Source organism: Bufo gargarizans, chromosome 3 (assembly GCF_014858855.1).
Source record: "Bufo gargarizans isolate SCDJY-AF-19 chromosome 3, ASM1485885v1, whole genome shotgun sequence".
NCBI classification, from domain to species: Eukaryota; Metazoa; Chordata; class Amphibia; order Anura; family Bufonidae; genus Bufo; species Bufo gargarizans.
The window spans coordinates 352,624,133-352,645,075 of record NC_058082.1 but is presented as its reverse complement, the minus strand read 5'-3'; the positions used below and the strand labels follow the sequence as shown (position 1 = coordinate 352,645,075).

The window sequence follows — 20,943 nt, the reverse complement described above, 5'->3', positions numbered from 1 at the left end:
TCGAATAAGGCACAGAAGGGGTACTAACGGAGGCAGACAGCCTTGACCCCCAATGAGATGACGCAGTCGGGAAATTCCTCAAGATGGCTGAGATGCAGTGCGCTAATAATTGCAATTTTGTGTCTCCTACTTACTGTCCCACGGCTGTGGAACAGACAGACATACTTGAAAACGGAATGCAGAGGGGAAGACAATCTGTGGAAGACAAAGGAGAACTTATGGCTGTACCTGGCCAAAAATCTGAACTTAACAGATTTTTGTCTCTGAACCACTTTATCTGCATCTAACATTTTGGAGACATGTCTGGTAGCAGTCCCCACCCCAGTAGATGTATGGACGGGGCTCCTACGTTCCCAATGGAACGACACAGACTTGGAGGATCACAATGCTAAATATGGATATGTAAATCCTTATCACGCTTGCTATAACTGTCCTACATATGAGACACTGCAAAGTAATATGATAGAAATAACTACAGGTCTTGTTACAGCGGCAGAAATATTTTATAATTTCACCTGTGATGAGACATTATTGCCTCCCTGCATACAAGCAAAAATGCAGAACAAGAGTAAGCCAAATATTTGTGATAGAGATCTAGGTAACTGTAAAAAGATAGTATCAGGAAAAAAAAAATGCAATGTAATATTACAAAAACAGTACCATCCCTAGACAAATATGTACCTCTACCAACAGGATGGGTATTGGCCTGTGGAAATTCTATTACACATACATACCAGCCAATATTACAGAGGGACCCTGTACAATAGCTAGGTTGACATTAACAATGATACCACTAGTCCCAGCAATGCAGACACGACACACAAGAGACACTTCCCTACAGCTACCAGAAAATTGTGATTATAATGTGAATCTCCTCTCTAGATCAGAATACATGAGTTTAGGGATGTCTTTGATAGGGGTACCAGAAAACCACCCCCTCCTTCTGTTGATTGACAGGGCCAGCCGCGATCTCCTCCTCCGGCCGGCCCTGTCAGCATTTCAAAAATCGCGCACCTGTGTTGATTCGGCGCAGGCGCTCTGAGATAAGGAGGCTCGCCTCCTCAGCACTCCCTCAGTGCACCTGCGCCGATGACGTCTTCTCTTTCGGTGACGTCATCGGCGCAGGCGCACTGAGGGAGTGCCTCCTTATCTCAGAGCGCCTGCGCCGAATCAACACAGGCGCCCGATTTTTGAAATGCTGACAGGGCCGGCCGGAGGAGGAGATCGCGGCTGGCCCTGTCAATCAACAGAAGGAGGGAGCGGTTTTCTGCAGCTGCTACCAGCAAGTAGACACCCTACTTGCTGGTAGACAGGCAATTAGCATATCTTAAAAGTACGTTTTTTGCTAAATCTACTGAACAAAAATTATTAATAACATAATGTATGGCAATATCGCAGGATAGGGATTATAAGTACACAAAAAAAAAAAATGAGTTTAGTGGGGTGACAGAAGCCCGAAAAATAAGCCGATAACTAAGGCAGATAAAACAAGTCCTTACATATACAAAGAAAGGCCAGCTCACAAGATGTCAACTAAAACTTATTTATTTCTAACTTATAAAATCATGCCTGGTATTTGACTAATCATATATACAATAATACACTATCATATATTGACATAAATGTGCCACGTAGCAATATAGGACAAATGCAATTATAAAATCAAAAACAGTTATAAAATGTTAGCTGACTGGTTTCCAAGACTTTGCACACTTGATTTGCTGAAACCCCGCCCACTTTCCACCCCATGTTTTTAACCATGACCCTAGACCCCCCCACCCCCAGGTGTGCTGCAGCTTGATCCCCCTCCTCCCCCCCCCCCCACCTTTTTTTTGGTGAAAGTATTTCATTTATTTTTTCTGCGTACGTTGACTGTGGCCGGCACTCTTAGCGTCCGGCCACTGTTAGCGCATCGCACACCCCACTGCTGATCAACTTCAGGAATTTTTTTATATTATTATTTTTTTGTCTGTTAGGTTTAGGCCTCATGCACATGGCCGTGTTCCGCGGCCGAGAGCGGACTGTGGAAACCCGGCCGGGATTCCTCCTGACAGCATGAGCGCACGGCGTCATTGGTTGCTATAACGCCGTGTGCTTCATGCAGCCGCTCCTGTACAGTGTATTACTGTACAGGAGCAGCTGCATAAAGCGCACAGCGTCATAGCAATCAATGACGCCGTGCGCTCATGCTGTCAGGAGGAATCCCAGCCGGGTTTCCACGGTCCGCTCTCGGCCACGGAACACGGCCGTGTGCATGAGGCCTTAGGGTAAGTTCGAGAACACCCGTGTGCACACACACACACACCGTGGGATGTTCTTGGCTGAGGAGGCATATGCCCAGCTTGCCTCCGAGTCCGAGAGCCCCAGTGAGGACGAGGATGACCCCACTTTCCTTTTGTTATCCGCGTCCTCATCATCTAGCGGAGCAAGAGGACCGCCATGCTAGAGACCCTGTGGCACACACTAAAACGAGCAGCTCTGGGGCTCATACTAGTTTTCCGGCCCACCAGTTAAGTCCACTGGAGCCCCCTACCGGTGAATTTGTCTGGTATACCCCAGAGCGTTTTGAGCCCTTGATTCCCGATTTTGTAGGCCAACCAGGAATCCAGATTTCCACAGTGGGATTCACTGAATAGACTTTAGTCTTTTTTTCAGTGACCACTTTGTGAATCTGATGGTGGAGCAAACTAACCTGTACGCCCAACAGTTCATTGCTCAACACCCGGGCTACTATTTGGCTAGGCCCGCTGGCTGGACTCCGGTCAGTGCAGCCGAGATGAGGACGTTTTGGGGCCTTGTGCTGCACATGGGCCTAGTCAAGAAACCTAGTGTCAGACATTACTGGAGTGGGGACATCCTCTACCACTTTACAGTATGGCCATGACACCCTCCCGGTTTGAGGCCATCCGGAAATGCCTGCATTATGCAAATAATGCAGCATGTCCCCCCCCCCCCCCCCAGGTAATCCTGCCTATAACCGCCTGAACAAAATCAGGCCGGTCATCGATCACTTTGGGGCCAAATTTGTGCAGACCTATGTACCTGGAAGGGAGGTCGCGGTTGATGAGTCTCTCATTGCTTTCAAGGGGGAGACTCATTTTCCACCAGTATGTTCCCTCTAAGCGGTGGAGGTATATCGTGAAGCTGTACATACTTTGTGAGTACCTCAGGGTACACTTACAAGTTTTTACAGACAGAATGTCCCCCACTCTGGGTGTTAGCAGGAAACTTGTGTGGGCCCTGATGCACCCACTGCTAGGTAACGGTTACCACCTGTACGTGGATAAAAAAAATTATACTAGTATCCTCTTGTTCCAGTCCCTCGCTGCCAGATCCACGTCCGCTTGTGCGACCATGCGGAAAAAACAACGTGGCCTCCCTACCCACCCCCTCTAGGTACCTATCCCCACGGGTGAGACCCGTGCCCTTACCAGTGGAAACCTGTTGCTGGTCAGATATAAGGACAAGAGGGAGGTCCTTGTACTGTCCACAATTCACGGTAATGGCATCACCCCTGTCCCTGTACCTGTAACGGTCCTCAAGCCCGATTGCAACGTCAACTACAATCGGTATATGGGAGGAGTTGATCTTCCTGATCAAGTCCTCAAGCCATACAATGCCATGCAAAAAACCTGGGCATGGTACAAAAAAGTTGCCTTGTACAACTCTTTTGTGCTGTCCCGGAGCGCTGGCAACACAGGGACATTCCTTCAGTTGTATGAGGCAGGTGTCAAAGACCTGATCTTCTCTGACCGGGAAACAGCATGACAGAGTACCTTGGGAACTGGAGGCGCCCGGATCGTCCCTGGCCAACACTTTCCAGGTGTGGTCCCCCATACTGGGAAAAAAGGGACGGACACCCAAAAAGGTGCAGAGTGTGTCACGGGGGGGGATAAGGAAGGACACCACTACTCAGTATGACACGTGCCCCGATAATCCGGGCCTCTGCATTATTGGTTGCTTCAGGGAGCACTACACTTCCATGGTTCCCCTTCCCCAATTTATCCACTGACAATCGGATAAAAAACAAATTCAAAAATATTTAGTAAAACTAACATAAACAAAGTTGACATTAGGTATCACCGTGTCTGTAAGAATCTCCTCTATAAAAATACCCCATGACCTAACCCCTCAGATGAACACTGTCAAAAAATAAAATAAAAACGATGCAAAATTATTATTTTTTTTCACCTTACATCACAAAAATTGTAATAGCAAGCGATCAAAATGTTATATGCCCCCCAAAATAGTGCCAATAAAAGCATCCTCTCATCTCTCAAAAAATTAGCCCCTACCTAAGATAATCGGCTAAGAACAAAAAAAATGACTCTTAGACTATAGAGATACCAAAAAAAAATGTATTCCTTTTTTTGTTTCTAAAAAGATAAAATCGTGTAAAACATAAATAAATAGTAGACATATTAGGTATCGCCGCATCCGTAAGAATCTGCTCTATAAAAATACCCCATGAACTAACCCCTCAGATGAACACGGTCAAAATTTTTAAATAAAAATTGTGCCGAAACAGCAATTTTTTGGTACATTTTCCATTTTTCTAGTAACAAAGCACAGCCAAATAAAATGCTATATTTATTGCCCCAATTCTGTAATTTTCAGAAACACCCCATGTGTAGCCGTAAACTACTGTATGAGCACACAGTAGGGCGTAGAGGGAAAGGTGCACCGTGTTTTTTATGGAAGGCAGATTTTGTTGGACAGTGGTGTTTTTTTTTTTTTTTACACCATGTCCCATTTGATGCCCCCCTGATGCACCCCTAGAGTAGAAACTCCATAACAGTGACCCCATTTTCGAAACTACGGGATAAGGTGGCAGTATTGTTGGGACTATTTTTAGGGTACACATGTTTTTTGGTTGTTTGATATTACGTTTTTGTGAGGCAAGGTTACCAAAAATAGAAATTCTGAAATGTAATCTCCATTTGCCATAAACTGTTAAGGAACACCTAAAGGGTTAATAACGTTTGTAAAATCAGTTTTGAATACCTTGAGGGGTGTAGTTTCTTAGATGGGGTCGCTTTTATGGAGTTTCTACTCTAGGGGTGCATCAGGGGGGCTTCAAATGGGACATGGTGACAAATAAAAAGGCTATCGGGGCATGTGTCACACTGAGTAGTGGTGTCCTTCCTTATCCTCCTCCTGTGACATACTCTGCACCTTTTTTGGGTCCGTCCCTTCTTTCCAGTATGGGGGACAACACCTGGAAAGTATTGGCCAGGGACGATCCGGACGCCTCCAGTTCCCGAGGTACTCCGGCCTGCTGTTTCCCGGTCAGAAAAGATCAGGTCCTTGAAAACTGCCTCATAGAACTGAAGCGGTTGTAGACAAAAAGAAAGAGAAGGCGCTCATAGGGTGAATATGTAGAGGATTATTTCCCTTTTCAGACGAGAGGTAATATGTTCACCTGTTCGAGTCGCACCAATTGGGTGCAACTGCAATGAGAGCTGAGTGCCCGTGAGGATTGGTTGGTGCCGCCGGCTCTGTCCAAACTCCCTTCGGTCGGTGCCGAACCGCCGAATGGGTGAGTACAGGAACTGTAGGTTTGGTGGACCAAGGAAGTCCAAGGAAAACGGACAGAGTAAAGGGCGCAAATCCACAACCAATGGTAGAAAACAATGGTTTATTCAGGACAACGTGTTTCGGGGTGCATGACCACTTTATCAAGTCTGGTGGATCGCAGGGGAGCTGCTCGTATCCCAGCACGTGGGATGTCTGGAGTGGTTGATTCACCAAACCACTCCAGACATCCCACGTGCTGGGATACGAGCAGCTCCCCTGCGTTCCACCAGACTTGATAAAGGGGTCATGCACCCCGAAACGCGTTGTCCTGAATAAACCAATTTTTGGTTGACCCAGTGTTGCCAGCCCTCTGGGACAGCACAAAAGAGTTGTACAAGGCAACCTGCACCAAGCAGACTGCAACTTTTTGTACCATGCCTGGGTTTTGTGCATGGCATTGTATGCTTGCGAACTTGATCAGGGAGATCAACTCCTCCCATATACCGATCATAGTCGACGATGCAATCGGGCTTGAGGACCGTTGCCGCGGTACCTCGGACAGGGGTGATGCAGTTACCGTGAATTGTGGACAGTACAAGGACATCCCTCTTGTCCTTATATCTGACTAGCAACAGGTTTTCACTGGTAAGGGCACGGGTCGCACCCCTGGGGATAGGTACCTGGAGGGGGTGGGTAGGAAGGCCGCGTTGATTTTTCCGCACGGTACCATAAGCAGACGTGGATCTGGCGGTGAGGGACTGGAACAAGTGGATACTAGTATAAAAGTTATCCACGTACAGGTGAGAACCCTTATCTAGCAGTGGGTGCAAAACGTCCCACACAAGTTTCCCGCTAACACCCAGAGTGGGGGAACATTCTGGGGGTTGAATACAGGAATCGTACACACGAAACTTGTAAGTGTACCCTGAAGTACTCTCACAAAGTTTGTACAGCTCCACGCCATACCTCCCCCGCTTAAAGGGAATATACTGGTGGAAAATGAGTCTCCCCTAGAAAGCAATGAGAGACTAATCAACCGCGACCTCTCTTCAGGGTACATAGGCCTGCACAAATTTGGCCCCAAAGTTATCGATGACCGGCCTGATTTTGTACAGGCGGTCATAGGCAGGATTACCTGGGGGGACGGGACATGCTGCATTATCTGCATAATGCAGGCATTTCCGGATGGCCTGAAACCGGGAGCGTGTCATGAACATACAGTAGAGTGGGGTCTGGTAGAGGACGTCCCCACTCCAGTAATGCCTGACACTAGGTTTCTTGACTAGGCCCATGTGCAGCACAAGGCCCCAAAACGTCCTCATCTCGGCTGCACTGACCAGATTCTAGACACCGCCCTAGCCAAAAAGTAGCCCGGGTGTTGAGCAATAAACTGTTGGGCGTACGGGTTAGTTTGCTCCACCATCAGGTTCACAAAGTGGTCACTGAAAAAAAGACTAAAGTAGTAGTATTAAGTGAAGCCCACTGTGGAAATCTGGGTTCCTGGTTGGCCTACAAAATCAGGAATCACTGGCTCAAAACGCTCTGGGGTATACCAGACAAGTTCACTGGTAGGGGACTCTGGTGGGCCGGAAAACAAGTACGAGCCCCAGAGCTGCTCATACTAGTGTGGGCCATAGGGTCCCTAGCATGGTGGTCCCCTTACTCCGCCTGGAGGTGTCTCCGCCGCCTTGGGGGCTCATTATCATCGCTAAATGATGAAGAGGACGTGGATGACAAAAGGAAAGTTGAAGCTGGGTATATGCCTCCTCAGCCGAGAACATCCGGCGGGCCATAGGGGAGAGTGTGTGTGCGTGATAAACTTTATTTGGTGTGCGTGTGTGTGGGGACACGGTGTTCGCAAACTTAACCTAAACCTAACAGACCCAAAAAATATATATATAAAAAAACTAAAAGAAAAGACCAAAAAATTTATTTAAAAAAATTCAAACTCGCTGATCAGCCATCCGAAGTTGATCAGCGGTGGGGTGTGCGATGCGCTAACAGTGGCCAGACGCTAAGAGCCCCGGCCACAGTCAGCATACGCAGAAAAAATAAAATAAAAAATGCTTGCACCCCCCCCAAAAAGTTGTGTGGGGGGGCAAGCTGCAGCACACCTGGGGGGTCTAGGGTCAGGGTTAAAAAAATGGGGTGGAAAGTGGGCGGGGTTTCAGCAAATCAAGCGGGCAATATCTCAGGAACTGAACCGGCAGAAACGTTTATTTTTGCGGTACAAACCAGCACAAACGAATGGTGTATTTTTTTTTGAAATTTAAGAAAATGGGGTGCAAACTTCACACAGGTGTTTTCTTTTCCCTGCATTTCGCCCCCCCCCCCCCCACACTCGTATTATGATCGTTCTTGTCTAACTAGCTCCTTTTTTTTTGCATAATAGCGGTCACGTATCTCAACACAAAACACGTGACCCGATTATGCTGTAACATAACTAAGGTCCTTCGCCTAGACCAAAGATCTTTTTAAATCTATAATAAATGCCCCGAAAATTAATATTTCACTACGAAAAAAACATGAGAACAAGTTATTTTGTATTCATTTTAATAAAATCCAGACACCAGTACATATTTTAATTTGCATGCTTTTACTTAGTTCATGAAAAAGCTATGGGCATTTCCAGAACACTAACGCCACCCTGAGATGCGGTTTTCTGGCAGTTTTTATTCACTATATATGTTCTTATGTACCCCATGTTTATATCTAATTGTTTAATCTTAGGAAGGGGATCTGAATTCCCCAAAAAGCACAGTTTTTATTGAATACCTATTTAATTGGAATAAAAAGAAGTTTGAAACTCATGTTTGCCTTGACCAGGTTTTGGAGTGCCAAAAAGCAGAATTTATTCTTCCCTTCACGCAACGGCCAGCGAAGAGGGACCGGACAGTCTTCTATATTTGATCCTCATCCTGCGGCCGCACACCCGAAGGCTATCGTTTCTTCATTTGATATGACTACAGTAGAGTTGTGCCTATTATAGCACAACCCTAAAAGGTGAGCCTCTAATCACAAAGCACTTCTGTCCTATTCATGAGCTAGGACGTACTACTTTATTGTGCTCTATTTACTTGAGCCCTAGGCACGTCCACTCCACATCGAATAAACTGCTATTTTGGCACACTGCAGGGTTCAGAACAGAAAGTACACCATGTGTATTTGAGGGCTAGTTTGGTGATTTACACAACACTGGCTGGCAACTGTAGAGTCTCTGCAGTAAAATAGAAAAAATAAACCCTGAAGAAGTGACACCATTTTAGAAACCACACCTGAGAAAATTTACCAAGGGGTGTAATAGGCATTTTGACCCTACAGGTGTTTTGCAAAAATTAATTGGCGGCAGTTTGTGCAAAGGGAAAATTGCAATTTCAGCACATGTATTTCAGTGCCCAATATGTTGAGCACAGCATGTGCCAGGGTAAAAGTCAGCCTTCTGATTATTATGCTGTGTTTCCTCGTCTTATAAACAACATCCATGTGGCCTTAATCTCTTCCCTGGACATACAGGTCCTTCTAAAAAAATTAGCATATTGTGATAAAGTTCATTATTTTCTGTAATGTACTGATAAACATTAGACTTTCATATATTTTAGATTCATTACACACCAACTGAAGTAGTTCAAGCCTTTTATTGTTTTAATATTGATGATTTTGGCATACAGCTCATGAAAACCCAAATTTCCTATCTCAAAAAATTTGCATATTTCATCCGACCAATAAAAGAATAGTGTTTTTAATACAAAAAAAGTCAACCTTCAAATAATTATGTTCAGTTATGCACTCAATACTTGGTCGAGAATCCTTTTGCAGAAATGACTGCTTCAATGCGGCGTGGCATGGAGGCAATCAGCCTGTGGCACTGCTGAGGTGTTATGGAGGCCCAGGATGCTTCCATAGCGGCCTTAAGCTCATCCAGAGTGTTGGGTCTTGCGTCTCTCAACTTTCTCTTCCCAATATCCCCTGGATTCTCTATGGGGTTCAGGTCAGGAGAGTTGGCAGGCCAATTGAGCACAGTAATACCATGGTCAGTAAACCATTTACCAGTGGTTTTGGCACTGTGAGCAGGTGCCAGGTTGTGCTGAAAAATGAAATCTTCATCTCCATAAAGATTTTCAGCAGATGGAAGCATGAAGTGCTCCAAAATCTTCTGATAGCTAGCTGCATTGACCCTGCCCTTGATAAAACACAGTGGACCAACACCAGCAGCTGACATGGCACCCCAGACCATCACTGACTGTGGGTACTTGACACTGGATTTCAGGCATTTTGGCATTTCCCTCTCCCCAGTCTTCCTCCAGACTCTGGCACCTTGATTTCCGAATGACATGCAACAGTCCAATGCTGCTTCTCTGTAGCCCAGGTCAGGCGCTTCTGCCGCTGTTTCTGGTTCAAAAGTGGCTTGACCTAGGGAATGCGGCACCTGTAGCCCATTTCCTGCACACGCCTGTACACGGTAGCTCTGGATGTTTCTACTCCAGACTCAGTCCACTGCTTCCGCAGGTCCCCCAAGGTCTGGAATCGGTCCTTCTCCACAATCTTCCTCAGGGTCCGGTCACCTCTTCACGTTGTGCAGCGTTTTCTGCCACACTTTTTCCTTCCCACAGACTTCCCACTGAGGTGCCTTGATACAGCACTCTGGGAACAGCCTATTCGCTCAGAAATTTCTTTCTGTGTCTTACCCTCTTGCTTGAGGGTGTCAATGATGGCCTTCTGGACAGCAGTCAGGTCGGCAGTCTTACCCATGATTGCGGTTTTGAGTAATGAACCAGGCTGGGAGTTTTTAAAAGCCTCAGGAATCTTTTGCAGGTGTTTAGAGTTAATTAGTTGATTCAGATGATTAGGTTAATAGCTCATTTAGAGAACCTTTTCATGATATGCTAATTTTGTTAGATAGGAATTTTGGGTTTTCATGAGCTGTATGCCAAAATCATCAATATTAAAACAATAAAAGGCTTGAACTACTTCAGTTGGTGTGTAATGAATCTAAAATATATGAAAGTCTAATGTTTATCAGTACATTACAGAAAATAATGAACTTTATCAGAATATGCTAATTTTTTTAGAAGGACCTGTACAACACGGCTCAGGAGTAAGAGAACACTAGGCACATTTTGAGGCCCAATGAGGTGATACACGCAGCTTGTGATGACAACTGTAGAGTCTCTGGGGTGAAATAATAAAGTGACTCCATTTTGGGAACACAGCCCCTCAATGTATTTATTAAGGGGTGGAGTGAAAATCCTGATTCTACAGGCATTTTGAAGGAATTAGTGCGCTGCGGACTGTGCAAAAATTAAAATGGCAATTATTCCATAAATATGGCATTTTATTGCCCAATATGTTGTGCCACCTGAGACTCACACCACACGTCTTATTACTGGAGTTTTACTGGGTATGAAAATTGCATAAATTTGGATGTAACTAAACATTATTATTGGTTCTCTTTTGGGGTACATACAACTTTTGATTGCTTTTTATTTCACTTTTTGGGAAGCAAGATAAGGAAAAGGCACCAATTCTGCCCCTGCTTTTGTTATTACATACATTGTGCAGGAAAATAGCATATTAACACCTTTCTGACAGCCCAATGGGAATTTACGTCAGCGGTCAGGTATTTAAAAATGTGGGCGCCATAGCCATAAAGACTGGGAGCACGATGTGCAGCAGCCTATATCCCCAAGAGTGGCACAGGGCTACCGCACACTAGTTCCAATGGAGTGGAGAATATTAACTCCCTTTAGAGGACTTAAACATGTGACAATTAGATCACAAGCTATGGGTGATTCGCCAAGTCCTTATGGAGCCCTGCCACAGGCAGGGCTTTATAGGAATTATTGCTCTGGTAGCCAATGAGCCTTCAGAAGGCTCAAGGTTACCACAAAGAACAAACAGCTTCTTCATTCTCCATGCAGGGTAGCTATTCGGGCCCCAGGAACACAGCACTCCCGGAGAAAAGCCTGACCACAACTGATCAAGGCATCTGAGGGATTAAATGTGAGACATTAGCTTCAGGGGTCTGCTGTGTTAGAGGAGCATGCACCATCTTTAAAGAACTAACATGCATCCTAGCACACAACTAAGCACATCAGAGACAAGCAGCTCCTCGTGCTGTTATATGCAATAAAAAAATTTACGCAAGTGCATGGCTGATTAAAGTTATAACACAGCTTTAAGAGAACTACTGTAACTGTAAACACTCTTATCTGTTTGTTCATCAAAACAGACTTCATGAGTAACATGGACAGACATCTCACCTGGCCTTGTCAATCTCATGCCTATGTCATTTGTCCCAAGTAGCAGTGCAAGTACAGAGGCTCTACTGCCGGCGCAGCGTAGATCCTGATTGTGAATACCCTGCTACAGAGTCAGCATCTGTGCTGCTCTGCTCCGGTTGCAGAGTAGTGGTGTAAGTGCTGAGACTGCTGCCGCTATTGGAGTAGTGCAGATGGCGACTGTGCATGGGTACTCAGAAGTGTAGTGATGCAAAAACAGTTGTCATCTGCACTGTGTGCTTGTGCTGTTACTTGGAATCACGACACACAAGATTGACAGAGCCAGATGGAATGATCGGGCCTGTCAATTAAAGGGGAGGAGGAGCCAATTAAGCAGCAGGGCCAGACCCTCACTGCCCAAGAATTCTGTTTTGATGAACCAATTTAAATGTATCAATTCACATGTCTATGTTGTGCCCATTGTTAAAGCTGTTTTACTGGGTAAACAATAACCACTGTAGGCATAAAATAACAAATTAAAGTCAATTAGGAACACTTATGAAACTGTCTATATCATATTCATATCATATAATATTCTTCTGTTGAAAAATGGAAGCTGGACTGTGGTTGCTATAGTGAAAAGAGTTTTGATTTCTGACAATCTTGCTGTTCTATCTATATAACTGTGTATGACACATCACCATTGCCATCACTATCAATGAATTGTCATTGTAGCTTTGCCACAGACCATGTATTTCTATTGCTGAAAAAACATGCTAAGCAAACTGGCATTCTAATAAATAGCCCTTTGTTAAAAATGTGGCATATTTTCATATCTTCTGATGTATCTATCTCATATCATAAGATTCTTTTTACTGGAAGACAGTTTGAATCTAAAATGTGCAAAAATAATCAACAGCATTTTGTTTAAAACATTTAAATGACACCCTCTTGTCCACCTAATTCTTGTAACATACCTTGGCTTTTTTCATGTCATTAAGTTCTCCCTGTAGCTTGCGTAATTCTCGCTCATAGCGCGACTGATTCTTGAGAAGACGTGCATGCTCCCTCTGAGCTAATTGTAGCTTCTGTAGGTCCCTGTTCATCTCCCGCAATCGCTTTTCATAATCAGCGCGAATTTTATTAGCTTTCTCTTCTGTATAACACTCCATAGAGCCTGTAGAATCAATTGCCTTGATATGTATCTGGCATAAATCAAATATGGCAGTATGTAATGAAATGGTCAAAAAGGATGACTGTGGGTTGTCGTCTATAATAAAAAATAAAAGCACCGTACAAGTTTACATAAACATGGTTTCCAAGTAACAGAATATCAATGGAGATATGTAGGGGTTTGGAATATATCCATACTAAGCTCCCGAAGCACTCGATCCCTCTCAAGTTGTGTGTCTCGAATTCGGCTCTGAAGCTGCTGAAGCTTCTCCTCATATTGAAGTTTGAGTGTCTGGAGTCGACGTTGACTTTGTTCCAGCTCTTCAATAAGGCGTTGCTTAATTTCAATCTCACAGGTCAAATCAGCTAGATCACCACCAACTGAACCTAAGGTTTTAAAAGAACAATCTTAGCACTTTCATCAGACATCCACAAAAATCAACCATAATCATAGTTCTTTTCTCACCTTTTTCTTCAGGCTCTGAATCAGACTCTGAAGCACTCCCTCCGCTGTCCTCACTCTCTTCATCATCACATTCACTTTCTTCTTGTTCATCTTCCTAATTAAAACAATATATTTTATTAATTTTCTTTTTACACAACTAACACTGTGGGGCAATATGCTATTCTTAACCTCAAAATTACAGAATTCAACAGGTCAATGGGGTTTGTCAGACACCAACGGTATCCATCACACAACGGATCTGGAAATGCACCGTGGTTTACATTATAAATGGAACTCCAGTATAATCTAGTCAGCCATATAACAATAATCAAATCTTGGTGAGAGCATTCGCTCTCCCATAAAAACATTTCGTACTTTCAAACTTATTATATCTTCACACTATCAATGGCTCACAGGCCTTTCTATTCTGAAAACCCTGAGCTGAGTTCTATCCCATACAGCGTGATGTTTCTGAGTTCACGCCCCCTTACTCATGCGTAACCATGGGATGCAACTATGCCCTTTAAATACACCTTATTAATTACATAATTATTTATACATTCATGTTAAAAAGATAATAATATAAAAACATAGTTACATAGACACTGACTTATAAGAATACTCTGAAGTTACAAATTTCATTTAGTCCCCTTGGTTTTAGTCTTTCCGTTTTTATTAATCCATCTGGTTGTGTATTGCAATAGTTTTGATTTGTTATCTTCCTGTGTTACTCCTAGATTAACATATTCCAGTATAGTCCATTTCAATGTATTCCACTTATGTCCCATTTTCGTAACAATTCTGTAGTAATGTGATTTCATTCTGTTTTTTTTTTTTTTTTTCTTCTTTTTTACCTTGGATCCAATATATATTTTTAGGTTGATCTATGTTCATTTAATCGTATCTCTCTCTTAGCTTATGCTATGTAACACATACACATGCCATAAATGAAATTTTTTGTCAAACATATAGAAAAGTGGTACATAGGAATAGTGTAACCTTGTCTTGGGTGATTTTATTACATCTCTTTTTAGGATAGAATTACAATTTATACAAGATAGACATGAAAAAGTACCTCTTTTGTAGTAGATAGCTTTGTCTATTTTTCTTTTTAATATATCCTTTAATTCAGGGGTGGCCAACCTTATATACACAAAGAGCCCAAAAAATAAATATATGACTACCAGGAGCCACAAGCTATACATTTACACACAGTCACCAGATTTTTCGCCCTAGGTTTTAACAAAGAAAAATAAGATACAAAAAATATTTTTTATCTGATCTGAGGTCTGCTAAAAAATATGTATTTCTTATTGTTCATTAGCAGAGAAAAAAATTAAAAATATATTTTTCATCAGACCTCAGATCAGACTCCTAAATCAGATCCCCAATCCTCATCTGACCTACAATAAGATCCCCAAACCTCATCAGACTTCCAAATCAGACCCCCAAAATAAGCCCCAATGCTTGGATCAGACAACACAAATCAGACTCCCAGTGTCAGACCCTCAGGGCTCAGATTCCCCCCCACCCCATGCTCAGATCTCCCCCTTCTCAGATCTGCCCCCCCATGCTCAGACCTGACCAACCCATGCTCAAACAAGACCCTCATGCTCAGATCTTCCCCCTCATGCTAAGATCAGACCCCCATGCTCAGATCAGACCCACATGCTCAGTTCTATAATTGTAAAAAGATTGCTTCCTTTCCTGATCAGGCATTGGGCTCTTGCTCGGGCACCTGCTACTCTGCAGGTCTGACATGCTCTCCACTGTGACCCGATGAGCACAACATCAGGTCATAGTATTTCTCCAGGTACTACATTCTCACACTGTGTGCATCAGGACATAGTGAAGAGAGAGCCGGAGCTGCAAAGTATTAAAAGTGTACGATCAGGAAAAGAGATCTGAGCATGGGGTGGAGAGTGAGCCGCCTGACTGCTTCCCGGCTCCACAGCGAGGGCCTCACTTGAAGAAGCAAAGAGCCTCATGAGGCTCAAGAGCCACAGGTTGGCCACCCCTGCTCTAATTAATATATTACCTATTGTTTTACCTCAGCGATATGCAAAATTAGATTTCTTTCTAATTCTAATAAAGTCTGCTATATTTTCTATCATGTTGTAACTAGAATTGAGCGGACACCTGGATGTTCGGGTTCGAGAAGTTCGGCCGAACTTCCAGAAAATGTTCGGGTTCGGGATCCGAACCCGATCCGAACTTCGTCCCGAGCCCGAACCCCATTGAAGTCAATGGGGACCCGAACTTTTCGGCACTAAAAAGGCTGTAAAACAGCCAAGGAAAGGGCTAGAGGGCTGCAAAAGGCAGCAACATGTAGGTAAATCCCCTGCAAACAAATGTGGATAGGGAAATGAATAAAAATAAAAATTAAATAAATAAAAATTAACCAAAATCAATTAGAGAGAGGTCCCATAGCAGAGAATCTGGCTTCACGTCACCCACCACTGCAACAGTCCATTCTCAGATATTTAGGCCTCGGCACCCAGGCAGAGGAGAGAGGTCCCGTAACAGACAATCTGGCTTCATGTCAGCAGAGAATCAGTCTTCATGTCATAGCAGAGAATCAGGCTTCACGTCAACCACCAATGCAACAGTCCATTGTCAGATATTTAGGCCCAGCACCCAGGCAGAGGAGAGAAGTCCCGTAACAGACAATGTGGCTTCATGTCAGCAGAGAATCAGTCTTCATGTCATAGCAGAGAATCAGGCTTCACGTCACCCACCACTGCAACAGTCCATTTTCATAAATTTAGGCCCAGCACCCAGGCAGAGGAGAGAGGTCCCGTAACAGACAATCTGGCTTCATGTCAGCAGAGAATCAGTCTTCATGTCATAGCAGAGAATCAGGCTTCACGTCACCCACCACTGCAACAGTCCATTTTCATAAATTTAGGGCCAGCACCCAGGCAGAGGAGAGAGGTCCCGTAACAGACAATCTGGCTTCATGTCAGCAGAGAATCAGTCTTCATGTCATAGCAGAGAATCAGGCTTCATGTCACCCACCACTGCAACAGTCCATTTTCATAAATTTAGGCCCAGCAACCAAGCAGAGGAGAGAGGTCCCGTAACAGACAATCTGGATTCATGTCAGCAGAGAATCAGTCTTCATGTCATAGCAGAGAATCAGGCTTCACGTCACCCACCACTGCAACAGTCCATTTTCATAAATTTAGGCCCAGCACCCAGGCAGAGGAGAGAGGTCCCGAAACAGACAATCTGGCTTCATGTCAGCAGAGAATCAGTCTTCATGTCATAGCAGAGAATCAGGCTTCACGTCAGTTAGCAATGCAACAGTCCATTGTCAGATATTTAGGCCCAGCACCCAGGCAGAGGAGAGAGGTCCCGTAACAGACAATCTGGCTTCATGTCAGCAGAGAATCAGTCTTCATGTCATAGCAGAGAATCAGGCTTCACGTCACCCACCACTGCAACAGTCCATTTTCATAAATTTAGGCCCAGCACCCAGGCAGAGGAGAGAGGTCCCGTAACAGACAATCTGGCTTCATGTCAGCAGAGAATCAGTCTTCATATCATAGCAGAGAATCAGGCTTCACGTCAGCCACCAATGCAACAGTCCATTGTCAGATATTTAGGCCCAGCACCCAGGCAGAGGACAGAGGTCCCGTAACAGACAATCTGGCTTCATGTCAGCAGAGAATCAGTCTTCATATCATAGCAGAGAATCAGGCTTCACGTCACCCAACATTGGAACAGTCCATTGGCATATATTTAGGCCCCAGCACCCAGACAGAGGAGAGGTTCATTCAACTTTGGGTAGCCTTGCAATATAATGGTAAAATGAAAATAAAAATAGGATTGAATGAGGAAGTGCCCTGGAGTACAATAATATATGGTTAAGGGGAGGTAGTTAATGTCTAATCTGGACAAGCGACGGACAGGTCCTGTGGGATCCATGCCTGGTTCATTTTTATGAACGTCATCTTGTCCACATTGGCTGTAGACAGGCGGCTACGTTTGTCTGTAATGACGCCCCCTGCCGTGCTGAATACACGTTCAGACAAAACGCTGGCTGCCGGGCAGGCCAGCACCTCCAAGGCATAAAAGGCTAGCTCTGGCCACGTGGACAATTTAGAGACCCAGAAGTTGAATGGGGCCGAACCATCAGTCAGTACGTGGAGGGGTGTGCACACGTACTGTTCCACCATGTTAGTGAAATGTTGCCTCCTGCTAACACGTTGCGTATCAGGTGGTGGTGCAGTTAGCTGTGGCGTGTTGACAAAACTTTTCCACATCTCTGCCATGCTAACCCTGCCCTCAGAGGAGCTGGCCGTGACACAGCTGCCTTGGCGACCTCTTGCTCCTCCTCTGCCTTGGCCTTGGGCTTCCACTTGTTCCCCTGTGACATTTGGGAATGCTCTAAGTAGCCCGTCTACCAACGTGCGCCTGTACTCGCGCATCTTCCTATCACGCTCCAGTGCAGGAAGTAAGGTGGGCACATTGTCTTTGTAGCGTGGATCCAGCAGGGTGGCAACCCAGTAGTCCGCACACGTTAAAATGTGGGCAACTCTGCTGTCGTTGCGCAGGCACTGCAGCATGTAGTCGCTCATGTGTGCCAGGCTGCCCAGGGGTAAGGACAATCTGTCCTCTGTGGGAGCGTATCGTCATCGTGCTGCCTTTCCCCCCAGCCACGCACCAGTGATGGGCCCGAGCTGCGTTGGGTGCCACCCCGCTGTGACCATGCTTCATCCTCATCCTCCTCCACCTCCTCCTCATCCTCGTCCTCCTCGTCCTCCAGTAGTGGGCCCTGGCTGGCCACATTTGTACCTGGCCTCTGCTGTTGCAACAAACCTCCATCTGAGTCACTTCGAAGAGACTGGCCTGAAAGTGCTAAAAATGACCCCTCTTCCTCCTCCTCCTCCTCCTCTTGGGCCACCTCCTCTTCCATCATCGCCCTAAGTGTTTTCTCAAGGAAACATAGAAGTGGTATTGTAACGCTAATAACTGCGTCATCGCCACTGGCCATGTTGGTGGAGTACTCGAAACAGTGCAACAGGGCACACAGGTCTCGCATGGAGGCCCAGTCATTGGTGGTGAAGTGGTGCTGTTCCGCAGTGCGACTGACCCGTGCGTGCTGCAGCTGAAACTCCACTATGGCCTGCTGCTGCTCGCACAGTCTGTCCAGCATGTGCAAGGTGGAGTTCCACCTGGTGGGCACGTCGCATATGAGGCGGTGAGCGGGAAGGCCGAAGTTACGCTGTAGCGCAGACAGGCGAGCAGCGGCAGGATGTGAACGCCGGAAGCGCGAACAGACGGCCCGCACTTTATGCAGCAGCTCTGACATGTCGGGGTAGTTGTGAATGAACTTCAGCACCACGAAATTCAGCACATGCGCCAGGCAAGGGATGTGCGTCAAACCGGCTAGTCCCAGAGCTGCAACAAGATTTCGCCCATTATCGCACACCACCAGGCCGGGCTTGAGGCTCACCGGCAGCAACCACTCGTCGGTCTGTTGTTCTATACCCCGCCACAACTCCTGTGCGGTGTGGGGCCTGTCCCCCAAACATATGAGTTTCAGAATGGCCTGCTGACGTTTACCCCGGGCTGTGCTGAAGTTGGTGGTGAAGGTGTGTGGCTGACTGGATGAGCAGGTGGAAGAAGAGGAGGAGGAAGCCGAGAAGGAGGAGGTGGCAACAGGAGGCAAAGAATGTTGCCCTGCGATCCTTGGCGGCGGAAGGACGTGCGCCAAACAGCTCTCCGCCTGTGGCCCAGCTGCCACTACATTTACCCAGTGTGCAGTTAGGGAGATATAGCGTCCCTGGCCGTGCTTACTGGTCCACGTATCTGTGGTTAGGTGGACCTTGCTACAGATGGCGTTGCGCAGTGCACACTTGATTTTATCGGATACTTGGTTGTGCAGGAAAGGCACGGCTCTCTTGGCGGCTGGCAACAACAAGCGACATGAGCTGTTTGAAGCTGTCTGTGTCCACCAGCCTAAATGACAGCATTTCATAGGCCAGTAGTTTAGAAATGCTGGCATTCAGGGCCAGGGATCGAGGGTGGCTAGGTGGGAATTTACGCTTTCTCTCAAATGTTTGTGAGATGGAGAGCTGAACGCTGCCGTGTGACATGGTTGAGACGCTTGGTGACGGAGGTGGTGGTGGTGTTGGTGGTACATCCCCTGTTTGCTGGGCGGCAGGTGCCAACGTTACTCCAGAGGCGGAGGAAGAGGCTGAGGCGGCAGCAGCAGAAGAGGTAGCAGGGGGAGCCTGAGCGACTTCCTTGTTTTTAAGGTGTTTACTCCACTGCAGTTCATGCTTTGCATGCAGGTGTCTGGTCATGCAGGTTGTGCTAAGGTTCAGAACGTTAATGCCTCGCTTCAGACTCTGATGGCACAGCGTGCAAACCACTCGGGTCTTGTCGTCAGCACATTGTTTGAAGAAGTGCCATGCCAGGGAACTCCTTGAAGCTGCCTTTGGGGTGCTCGGTCCAAGATGGTGGCGGTCAGTAGCAGGCGGAGTCTCTTGGCGGCGGGTGTTCTGCTTTTGCCCACTGCTCCCTCTTTTGCTACGCTGTTGGCTCGGTCTCACCACTGCCTCTTCCTCCGAACTGTGAAAGTCAGTGGCACGACCTTCATTCCATGTGGGGTCTAGGACCTCATCGTCCCCTGCATCGTCTTCCACCCAGTCTTGATCCCTGACCTCCTGTTCAGTCTGCACACTGCAGAAAGACGCAGCAGTTGGCACCTGTGTTTCGTCATCATCAGAGACTTGCTGAGGTGATATTCCCATGTCCTCATCATCAGGAAACATAAGTGGTTGTGCGTCAGTGCATTCTATGTCTTCCACCACTGGGGAAGGGCTAGGTGGATGCCCTTGGGAAACCCTGCCAGCAGAGTCTTCAAACAGCATAAGAGACTGCTGCATAACTTGAGGCTCAGACAGTTTCCCTGGTATGCATGGGGGTGATGTGACAGACTGATGGGGTTGGTTTTCAGGCGCCATCTGTGCGCTTTCTGCAGAAGACTGGGTGGGAGATAATGTGAACGTGCTGGATCTACTGTCGGCCACCCAATTGACTAATACCTGTACCTGCTCAGGCCTTACCATCCTTAGAACGGCATTGGGCCCCACCATATATCGCTATAAATTCTGGCGGCTACTGGGACCTGAGGTAGTTGGTACACTAGGACGTGTGGATGTGGCAGAACGGCCACGTCCTCTCCCAGCACCAGAGGGTCCACTAACACCATCACGACCATGTCCACGTCCGCGTCCCTTACTAGATGTTTTCCTCATTGTTATCGTTCACCACAACAACAAAAATATTATTTGGCCCAATGTATTGTATTCAAATTCAGCTGAATATAAATTTGAGGCCTAGTATTTAGGCGCTGGGTGACAGGTATAGATTTACTGTCGGAATTAGACTTGGAAATGCACAGTAGCGTGTGTGTGAAGTTATTCTGAATAACCCTATGTGCACCTTGAATATTATATACCCTTTTAGGGATAGATTTCAAATAGCTCTGATACAGCAGAAACCACTAAATTAGGAAATTGCTAAATTGGGAATTGTATTTCAACCCAGAACAAAAAATTTGCTTTGACGGACACT

The 20,943-nt window shown here is 45.9% G+C and overlaps 1 protein-coding gene across 1 annotated transcript in view; it reads right to left on the bottom strand.

Annotated features, from left to right (window-relative positions):
- The window catches only part of LOC122931583 (kinesin-like protein KIF21B), a 735,311-nt gene that overhangs the window by 347,924 nt on the left and 366,444 nt on the right, over positions 1 to 20,943 (bottom strand). Inside the window, exons 14-16 of the mRNA XM_044285657.1 lie at positions 13,375 to 13,468; positions 13,107 to 13,295; positions 12,713 to 13,005 (exon numbers count right to left, since the gene is read on the bottom strand). Coding sequence (XP_044141592.1) covers positions 12,713 to 13,005; positions 13,107 to 13,295; positions 13,375 to 13,468 — 576 coding nt within the window. The remainder of the gene's footprint in view (positions 1 to 12,712; positions 13,006 to 13,106; positions 13,296 to 13,374; positions 13,469 to 20,943) is intronic.